The 10,812-nt window shown below is 39.4% G+C and overlaps 1 protein-coding gene across 2 annotated transcripts; it reads left to right on the forward strand.

The window, feature by feature from the left end:
• The first annotated feature begins 621 nt into the window (after positions 1–621).
• On the forward strand, positions 622–8,638 carry LOC143849990 (uncharacterized). Of its 2 annotated transcripts, none has more exons than XM_077359322.1 (4): positions 622–807; positions 1,161–1,565; positions 5,346–7,811; positions 8,292–8,638. In XM_077359322.1, exons 2-3 carry the CDS (start codon positions 1,228–1,230, stop codon positions 7,759–7,761), a joined length of 2,754 nt encoding a protein of 917 aa, XP_077215437.1. In that variant the 5' UTR covers positions 622–807; positions 1,161–1,227; the 3' UTR covers positions 7,762–7,811; positions 8,292–8,638. The 2 variants fall into 2 exon arrangements, with proteins under 2 accessions (XP_077215437.1, XP_077215440.1); XM_077359325.1 differs by having other exon boundaries at positions 806–879.
• The last annotated feature ends 2,174 nt before the right edge of the window (positions 8,639–10,812 follow it).

The following is a 10,812-nucleotide window of genomic DNA, read 5'->3' on the forward strand; positions in this document are numbered from 1 at the left end:
TCCATCGACTGAGCCTCAAAGTTAACCTACTCGACTAGAAATTTCACTTATTAGATCGATTGTTTTTTACACAAACAAGTTTTCCCAATAGTCAACTATATTTCTTCCCTATTATTACACGACCGGCCTTCTTCCTTATTTTTTTAAGTTCAGTTTGAACACATATCTTTACCTATGATGAGAAAATTTTAGAAACTTACCTTTTGCACACCTGCGCATAGCGGACTCTGCAAAGTTGATGCAAAAGGAAGGAATCCTAGCTCGGTGGCGTTCTCTTGAGGCCACCGGTGTAATAAACAGACGACCAAAAGGAACCTTTGTTTGGAGAAGATGAAGAAGAAAAATGACTCTATTCTCATAAATATACTCTCGAGGGAGAAAAAGGTCTATTGTACTGTACGAGGCCATTCATAATGTCAAAAATAAAATGCAATTTATGGGTAAATTTCCCTTATCCTTTTTTATTTAAATCTAAAAAATTCAAAAGAAAAGGAAAAACATTTATCAGCGGATATTTCGGACCTATCTCATATTTCTTGTTAAGGCCAAGGTTTGAGATAACCCGTTATTTCTCCCTCGAAAGTCGAACCTAGTTGTAGCCGGCCGGACCCGCTTTTGTCAGCCAAAGAGATGGCCCACCATATTAACCATACAAGTTGCACACACGTGTGCCATTAAAGAGGGTCCTCCTGTTTTTCTGTATACTTTTTTTATCCTCTCTCAGTGCGTGCGAGAAGAGCCGGTTGTCTTTTTCATATCTCACCAAATTAGGGTTTCCTCTGTCTGTCTGAGATCGTCCCCTCACAGGTACTCTATTTATTTTGTGTTGATTCTTTAGTTCAGCATCAAAATCTGTTACACATTGATCTTCTTCTTTTCGTAAGTTTTCTTGTTCGATCGCATTATTTTTACACCGTTCGCTTTTCTTTCTTTTCGATCCGGTTCTTGTTCTAGGGTTTTGCTTTTCTTTCTTTTCGATCCGGTTCTTGTTCTAGGTTTTCTCAGATTTCCCTTTGACTTTTCTCATTTCACATGTTCTTCTTCTTGAATCTCTAGTACGAATACTGTCTCTGTAATTTTTTTGTTGTGCTTCCTTTCTCGTTGAATTATTATCCACCTTTAAAATCTACAATCCTCTTTTTCTTATTTTTCTTCCTTAGGTAATTTTTCCCTGCTGGTTGATCTGGGAGCTTTTCACCTCTATTCTTAGCTTATCATCAGTGTACGATGTACAACGGTATTGGGTTACAAACCCCTCGGGGGTCGGGGACAAACGGATACGTCCAGACGAATAAATTCTTTGTGAAGCCAAAGAATTTAAAGACTGAAGCGAAGGAGTTCGAGGCTGGTCAAGGCACTGGCGGTGTAAAAAAGGCGAACAAGGAGATTCTCGACCACGACAAAAAGCGGCAAATTCAGCTGAAGCTCGTGCTGCTGGAAGAAACCCTAATTGACCAGGGCTACACGGACGACGAGGTTGCGGTGAAGCTTGAGGAGGCGAAGAAGGCCTTGGAAGCAGCGGCCGATGAAAGCAATGCTGGAATTGGTATAAAGACAGAGAAAAGGTATTGATTCTTTCCTTTCCATTTTTACTGTCTTTGAAATTGATACTTATTCTTTTCTGTGTTTTGAGCTAACTGACTATCAGATTTATCTGAGATTCTCAGTTTGAAGATGTAAAGGTGTCCCAAGTACGAGATTAATGTAACTGTAGTACTATTGCATATGTGCCCTTGAATTAAACGATAATGGTCGAATATAAGGGTGGATATGGAATAAGTTTGGTGTTACTCCCTCATCATGGCCTGTTTTCTTTCCTTTATTCTGATAATTAGATGCAAATTTGTGGCGTATGTTGAATGTTTGAGTAAAATATCAGTTCATTTTAGTTGGGTTTGGCATCTTTTGGCCCAATGTAAAGTTGGATCTGGAATGAGTTTGCTGTTATGATTTTTTTTTTACATTAATCTATCACTATATTATGTAGTTTTCAAATTGAATTATGAGAAAATGTTTTTTTCCACTATCTAGATATCTACATATTTGTGGAGATTTTTTGAACAGCTTAGCTGCTTGATTTCCTTTTGAAACTGATAAAGGCATGACCTCTCTGCTTCCTTGTTTGTGGAAAAACATTTATAAATCAATCAACAAACTGTATTGAAGATATCTCATATTTTGTTTTGTTATTCATATTTCGTAACATGAAAGACTTTTTAATTGCTGCAGTTACGTGTTAAATTTAAATTAACAAATAATAGACTTATCATTATAGCACTTCGGCCGTCATTGTGATGGTAAAGATCTTATAGAGGTATCAAACTAACAGAATCCTATTTATCGGTCACTTTATCTTGTATTGATTCGAAATTCCTGAGAAATTATTGAGAATGATATTTGTGACATAGGTTGTGATGGGGCTCACATCCGTGAGCTGGGTGTGGATAAAGAGTGGGAAAGAAGGGGGAGATGGAGAAAAAGGGGCGGCTGTGATGGGCTCACAGTCGTGGGGTAAGAGAGAAGAAAGGGGGTAAAAAGAGTGGGAGGGGTGGTGGCTTTGTCGATCTTTGGGTTTAAGTGGTTGGCCATAGGGAGAGGAGGACAAAAAGGGGGGGTAGCCAATAGGATATAATGACTGTTTTAAGTGTTTAAGTGGTGGGCCATGGGGGTAGCCAATAGGATTATAAGGTGGGTTTAGGGGGTTCAAGTGGTGGGCCATGGAGAAGTGCCAACAAGACAAAAGAAGGGCTTTAGCCTTTAGGGTATTAGATAGTGAGTCATGGGGTTGATATATGGGCATCCCTCACATCTACGACTAATCAAATATAGCTAAAAGGGGTAAAGTAAACTCTTAGTAAAATAAACAGACATTTCCATAAAAACAAGATAACCCTAATGCTAGATCACATTAACATCTCTTGGTGTTTCTGTTCATCTTTTTCCTCTTGGTAATTATAGTTATCTTTCAAAAAAATCATCAGATATGTAAACAGTATGCTTCTGGTGTCATACATCATATTTATAAAGTGAGCACTAAGGTTAATGATTTGGAAAAACGATGTAAACATCATCTGGAAAAATGATGTAAGTTATGCTGTGTGAATATAACTTCTGCTAAATGTCGGAACTATATTGCGGGCATTCATGTAGGTATTAGTCTACAAGGCAAGTGGGTGGGTGGGTGGAGTTATGGAGTTCCTGCATGTAGGAAGTAGGAACAATTTTGGTAATAATGAAAAAAAAATCATCAGATATGTAAACAATATGCTTCTGGTGTCATACATCATATTTATAAAGTGAGCAGTTAGTCAGTTACGTCAATGAATTTGGAAAAATGATGTAAACATCATCTGGAAAAATGATGTAAGTTATGCTGTGTAAATATAACTTCTGGTAAATGTCGGAACTATATTCCTGGCATTCCTGTAGGTATTAGTCTACAAGGCAAGTGGGTGGGTGGGTGGAGTTATGGAGTTCCTGCATGGAGGAAGTAGGGACAATTTTGGTATGATGCTCCTGTGTCATACCATCATATTTATAAAGTGGGTGCTAAGGTCAGAGTTATTTATTTATTTATATATTTTTGAAAGATAACAAATTTTATTCCATTAATAAAGAGGTACATAGAGGGGACAAGTTGTCCCCAGAACCAAGATTACATCCAACACCTTATAATCATCCCGGGTCACAAATACTGGACTTAACAATTCCCCCCCCCCCCCGGGATTGAATCATCGATGCCTTCCTTTGCAAGCTGATCTGCGATAACATTCGCCAAACGCCTTCTGTGATTGATCAGGGGGTGTATAATACGGATTAAATCGCGGATAGCATCCAGTATATGGTGAAGTCTCCATGGACCACAGCAGCGATTAGTGGCCCAAGCTATGGTATTTGCCGAATCACCCTCAATCATCAAAGGCCCAAGGTTATTGCGTTCATACCATTGTAGCCCAAAGAGAAGTGATCACGCCTCTGCCTCATTTGTGTCGCATCCCCCCCGTGGATCCGGGGGGATCTGGAGTACGATATAAGAATGTGACCTTCGCTATTCCTGATTACTCCGCCAATGCCAGCCCGCCCCGGGTTTCCGAAGGAGTAGCCATCAAAGTTAAGTTTGACCCAGCCGTCTGGTGGAGGTATCCAATTAGGCACTATCTGAAGGCGAGACCTTTTTTCGCCAATCATAGTATTCCAATAGCGTAGTGCTTCCCCCACCGAGTAAGGTAGTCCTCCTTTCTTGAATCGATTCCACGCAATAATTGACATTTTAACATCCAAAAGGATATGCTGCCAAGTTCTTCACTATTTTGAAATATACGGCAATTTCGCTATAGCCATATATGCCGCATAGGGAGTGGCAGTCAACATTGATCCGCCAAGGCATCCTGTAAAAGCTCCACTCCAATGTAATATGATTTCTGATATGCTACTCTGCATTACCCAATGCATTCATCCCAAAGGATTTAGAAATCTCCATCCAAATCCGGAAAGTGAAAGGGCAAACAGCTAGCAAGTGGTCCAAGGATTCCTCGGCATTCCTGCACAGGTCACACCAATTAGCTAAATGAAACCCACGTTTTTGCAGACGTTCTCCTGTGTTAATACATCTGTGGACCACGGTCCATGCGAAACCCATGAGGTCAGAGTTATTTATAAATAGAAAAAACTGATGCAAGTCTTGCTGTGGAAATATAAATTCTGGTAAATATGGGAACTTCTATTGCTATCATTAATATAGGTATCAATCTACAAGGCAAGTGGGATGTGCGGGTGGAGTTATCTAGAGTTCCTGCATGTAGGAGCACTTTTGGTACCCTACCTTGGACATGCTTTTACTTCTGCCACATTGGAGGGCAAACAGAAGTTCTAATGGTTTTGTAGCAATTCCATCATGTTTATAAAGTTGATTATAATTTTAGAGTGTTGGCTTGCAGAAATATGGGATTAGGCAAGCGCTGAAGACTTGCATTGCTGTCAAGCATTTATGTCAGTACCAATTCATATTCACTATTGATTTTTTGGTTTGTTTATAAAGTCGGCCACAGTTTGTTTTGTTTTTGTTTCTTTTTACAGTTGTTTTCCTTTTCTCAGTCCTGGTAACATATAGCCAAATTTTGCTGTAGGGTGTAACTGTGATGTGGAAATGACTCCCGTCAACTGTCTTGTAGTAAAAAGTCATTGGTTTGTGGCAATTGTTGTGCATATCTTTAAGGTGTTAGGCATACTGCTAAAGATTCTAGTTAATTGTGGGCTGTTTAGCTCATCTCATGGTCATTAACTACAATCTGATTTTTGTTTGTATGAGCGTTAACATCTGGAATTACTTGACCTGGTTTTGTCAGGGTTTCGGATACACAGACCCACCAAATTGCTGCAAGAAAGGAGAAGCAAATGGAGACTTTAAGAGCTGCTCTTGGGATTACGAGAGTAGATGAAGCCTCTGAACGGGAACTTCTTGAAGAAAAGCAGGACAAGGAACTTGACTCTGAGACTGAAGAAAGTGACGATGAAAAAGTAAGGGAAGACAAGAAAATTGTTTCGAAAGACAGTCCCAAGCAACGAGGGAAAGATGAGTATCCTCATGATGATCGGGATGGAGAGAATAGGAGAAGGGAAACAAAGATGGCAGATGACCTGAAAACTGACAAGGATGTAAAGAAGCATGAAAGGAAGGGAGACAGAAGGGATGAAATTAGTGTGTCAAAGCACCTCGGAAAGAAAGATAGCAGAAGGTATGATTCTGATTCTGATACTGATAGCAGTGAGAAACATACCAGAAACGGCAGAAAGGCAAAGCAGCATGGAAAAAGTAGAAGGGGACATGATTCTGGTGAGGATCTTGATACTGGTGGCAGCAAGAACGGCAAAATATCTTTAGAGAAGCTCAAGAAAAAGAGTAGAAAACATGACAGCGATCACTCTGATTCTGATAGTGATATTGGAAGGGGGGAGCGTGTGAAGAAAGAAATGGCAAAGCATGTAAAACATAGCCATAGGCATGATTCAGAGAATATTTCAGATTTGGAAGACATGCGCAACAAAAAGGATCCAACAGGGACACGGAGGAACAAAAGCAGAAGACATGATTCCGAGGATGGACCTGATGCTGATAGTGGGAGGGGAAAGAGAGGAAAGCAAATGGAGAAGCATAGGAGACATGGCAAAAGACACGCTATGGACGGCGACTCTGATAGTGATGATAGCCAGAAAATTGTTGAAAATGAAAACAAGAAAAACAGAAAAAGTAGCAGAAAGCACACTACAGATGATGAATCCGATTCTGACAGAGCAAGGAGAAATACTAAACAGAAGATGGAGATAAGTAGGGTTAAAAGAAGAAGGCATGACACAGATGACGACGACTCTGGTACGGACAGCGGAAGGAAAAATGTTAAAAATATTGTCCAGAATCATGGAAAAAGCAGAAGAAAACACGATGCGTGCGATGATTCTGATTCTAATAGAGGGAGGAAAAATAATAAAGAGAAAATAGCAAAAGGACGGAGGCATGATACTGATGATGATTCTGGTTCTGATAGTGGCACAAAGAATACCAAAAAACAGATGGAGAAACGTGGTAAAACTAAAAAGGTTTTAGATTCTCCAACTGTTGATAGTGAGAGCAACACAGATGATTCTGACAGTAGCAGCAACCTTGATTCAAGCACCAGCAGTGATTATAGCCATGAGAAGCATGGTAGGAAAGAGGCCATAGAAGATAAGAATAAGAGAGGATATAAAGATGAAATTATTTTCAAAGATGCCAGGAATCTTCATGGATCTGCTGAAAAGGAGCAGAGATTAAGTTCTGAGGTGCATGGAAGAGACAGTAGAAGTAAAGAATGTTTTCATGATCATCACAATGATGGTAGTTGGGAGAGAGAGGTTTTGGATACAAGGAGGCATTTTGAAAAAACAAATTGGCTCGAATCAAAGAGAGACGTTAGGGACACGGGCAATGGAAATCAAGAAACAAGAGGAAACAGGAGGATTGATGGCGGGGACCATAGTGAGCAACCAGAATTGAAGTCCAGAAACAGGGATAAGCTGGATATAAAAATGAGGCTGAGAGAAAAAAGTGCTGAATTCGGCTTCGATAACATGGATCACCGAAAAAGTGATGATCAAAAGAGAGAAGAGCGTCCGAGTTTGAATAACTCGAGATATGGAAATTCAGAAATGAGGGGAAAGAGGAAGCTCGAAGATGGAGATCTTAGTGATGAACCGGTGCCAAAGTCAAGAAACAGGGATTCGGGAGAGGCAGAGAGGAGGCATAGAGAGAACAGAGGTGACCATGACTCATATAAGAGGGACCGCAGAAACATTGATGATAGGAAGAAAGAGGACCACCCACGTTCGAATAAAACAGGAGAAAAGCGAACATGGTATGATGACGATGCAGAACACAACATCAGAAGTCATGATGCTGAAGAACGCAAAAGGAAAAAGCTTGGCGATGAAGAGCTTGGAAGCATAAGGCGTAGTGATGAAGAGCATGGAAGGAGAATGCGCAATGAGGAAGAGCATGGAAGCAGAAGGCGGGGTGATCAAGAGCTTGGAAGTAGAATGGGCGACTATGAAGGTTACAGAAGCAGAATGGATGATGATGAAGTGCGTGGCAGCAAAAGGAACAACGATGAGGGGCATGGAAGCAGAAGGTGGCAAAATGATGGAGAGCGTGGTAGTGGAAGGGAAAGAGATACAGGGATTGATGCTAAGAGGGGCAGATATGACGATTCAGATCGACCTAGACGATGAGGCTGAGAACAGTTGGGTGTTCTTGCCCATTACTGTCGTCATCCACCCAGGTCAGGAATTTGTTCTCTTTATATAATAGTAAGGGCATCCAAAATATAGGTTTCCTAGCGGAAAATAACACTGTTTTGCCTAATATAAGAATCACACTAACAGGCCCCTCATTTCTACCTTTTTTTATAAACCATTGGTGTGCATTATGGCTGGAAAAAAAAAAGAATAAGTAATGAGATGAATAACGAATTAAATCGTTAAATATCTTTTCCTAATGGAAAATTAGTGGTTTTCCCTGTAAAATAATGCCAATATATTTTTCCATACACTGACTTAACTGCCTTCAAAATGATAGGTAACCAACCTTTTACCTGTAAAGAAGAATGCTATTAGATTTGTATGTATATGCCGTATTTTATCGCTTGCTCTATTCTGTCGCCGGTACTGCCGTTTTATTAGTCTGCTATTTTCTGGAGCCTTTCAGACTGCCGACAAGACGGCCTGTGCCTGATCAAATGTTTCAATTGTTATTACTGCAGAAGGAGCTCGGCTTCTTCGGATACGTACATGAAGGTGCCCTGTGGAGTGAAAGCATAGAAGAATTAAGTTGTAAGATGGGGAAGCTCAGGCCGCCCATGTGATTTCAAGATGTCTGCATGTACAGTGAATTGTAACTTACAGATTTTTGTAAGTGTCTTTTCAATCTGATGTATGCTTTTAAATTCTACTTTCGGTTTGGAATTTATATATCTAGGTTTTTTTTTTTTTTTTTGTTTTTTGAACTTTCGAGAGTCGCAGTCATTTTTGCTTTGGCATGTGATTTTTATTTCTAAATTCTAATTTCTGGTTTGTATTAATTTTAGGAAAGTTTCATACCTCTTGGACCCCTTTTTTGTCTTATTTATTAATAGACAGGTACTTGGAAATGCTTTTATTATAAGTGTAAATATCATTTCTGTTGAGGATATATTTTTTGTATCTTCACCTCCTTGCAGCCCACGCTTTATAAACCAGTTTTGATCGGCTGTTGAGAGCATCTTAGGAAGTGTAAAGTAATGGGATTGTTGAAATCTTTGAGCTGAAGCCTGATCAGACCAGTGTTTTCCTGCCGCTACTTTTTGTTATCTTGCCTTTTGCTGATGTTGTGTTACTCGTTTCATTTTTTGTTCAATGCACTTTCATTTCATGTTGTTTGGATACAAATTTAACTGAAGGGCCTCTTTGGGTGCCACTGAAATCTCAATGTCATTTTATAAGCTGTGTGCTCTGTCAGTTCCAGTGGTTTTCAGAAAGTACTGTAGGGCCTGCTCCATTGGATGATCCAAACGGTTCATTTTTTGGGGCTCATCATAGAATAGGCTGTACCCAGGCCACAAGTCATCTCCATAGAGGATATTCCTAACCTCTAGATCGGAGGGTTAGATCATCCTATGGAGATGATTTATGGGTACATCATATTTACGCCCAACAAATTAACGGTTTGAATCCTCCACTTGATGATCCAAGCCATTCATTTGTTGGGCTTGTGATCCAAAGAGGCCTCACGTATTTTCTTTAATTCACACCCATCAATGGTGCAATTTGGGTCGGGTTGGGTTGAAATTAAGCTAAAATAACTTCTCAACCCAAATTTCCAAGTATCACCTAAAACGTACTCTGAGAGTCTGAGGAGAGTACTTCAGTATATTTGACATTCAGACGAAAATTTCTGTGGCCAAGCATGATGAAAGCCATTAATCTTGCTTCTTTGGCCACGCATGCTTGGTGAATTCTAACAAAGGAGGATGGTTCATTGGTATACTTAAAAAAGAGTAACTCTCTAATGGCTCTCTTCTTGAGGTGTATCAAAGAAAATGAGATTCCTTTTAATGGAAGGGTGTTTCTTAGAAGTAGAAAATTAACGTATCCAGGACTATTGTGGAGAATGGGCAATGGACAAACTATAGAATTCTGGTTGTTCTGTCCATCTGGACAACCTTCTTGGGATGTTAAAGATTTTCAATCTTTGATGAATCAGCCTATTATTGAGGACAATCTATTCTATCTACCAAATGTAGAGGAAAAACTGATTTGGGTTCCTAATAGTAATGGGATCTTCTCAGTGAAATCATTAAAAAATATGCATCACACTGTTTCAGCCCTGTAGGTCTTAATTCTGTTGGCAAGAGATTAGAAGCTTAATGCCCCACAAAAATCAGCTTCTTCATTTGGCATAACAATGAGTGGAAGATCGCCAACAAGAGATAAACTTGCCTCCTCTATGCATGTTGGGTTCTCTTATGTCTGTTATATCAAAGGAAGAACAATTCCATTGATTATCTTCTTCTGCACTGTGAACAGGCATGGGATGCTAAAAGTCTTATATGGTTGGCGCCCCGCCCCTGCCACTCCAAACTAGTCTTTTGCCCATTTTGGTTGATTGGATTGAAATCATTTGCAAGACTCTATATGAGTAAGCAATTTCGAGTCTAATAATCAGTTTTTCACTCAAAATTCAAAACGATCAGGGCCCAAGTGTGAGTTTGCAGCTGTATGGCTGATTTTTAGCTTTTTGAGAAGAAATTCAATTGGATAAACAGTTCGAATCCAAACTATGCCCAAGTAAAGTTCAACCTAACTCACCTTAAGACACGTCTAAAAGTATCGACTTAATGTGGGTGTGTCCCAACATGCAAAGTGTGAAATATTTACCATCAGACGTATTAATTATATCCTGTTTTAAATTAACTCTTCTTTAATTAACATTTTTGGTTAAAACGTTCCCCCTCCCCTCTCTCCCTATACCTAAAATTCTAAACAAACTCTTCTGAATTATATTCATTGGATGCCTATTGGTTTCTCTTCCCCGCAGCATATTGAAGTCTGAGCCGAACTAGAGAAGTGTTTAGTGTGGTATTGAAGTGAAGAAAAGCTTATAATTGTAGCTCAGATTGATGGATGCATTGTTATCTGAATACCCCATAGACTTGTAGTTACTCAATCTTAAGATTGTTTTAGTTTATTAAATGGGTACCACATTTATCTTGTTACAAATTATGATTAGTAATTAATAATTTTAGA

This window comes from Tasmannia lanceolata, unplaced genomic scaffold (assembly GCF_043159265.1).
Source record: "Tasmannia lanceolata isolate RefF3 unplaced genomic scaffold, GAP_Taslan_0.1 ptg000018l, whole genome shotgun sequence".
Classification (NCBI taxonomy): Eukaryota; Viridiplantae; Streptophyta; class Magnoliopsida; order Canellales; family Winteraceae; genus Tasmannia; species Tasmannia lanceolata.

Bases quoted from the DNA above. Each gene is read 5' to 3' on its own strand.
- LOC143849990 (XM_077359322.1), top strand. From the start codon at position 1,228: ATGTACAACGGTATTGGGTTACAAACCCCTCGGGGGTCGGGGACAAAC. The intron at 1,566-5,345 runs GTATTGATTCTT...TGGTTTTGTCAG, and splicing joins GGTATAAAGACAGAGAAAAG to GGTTTCGGATACACAGACCC.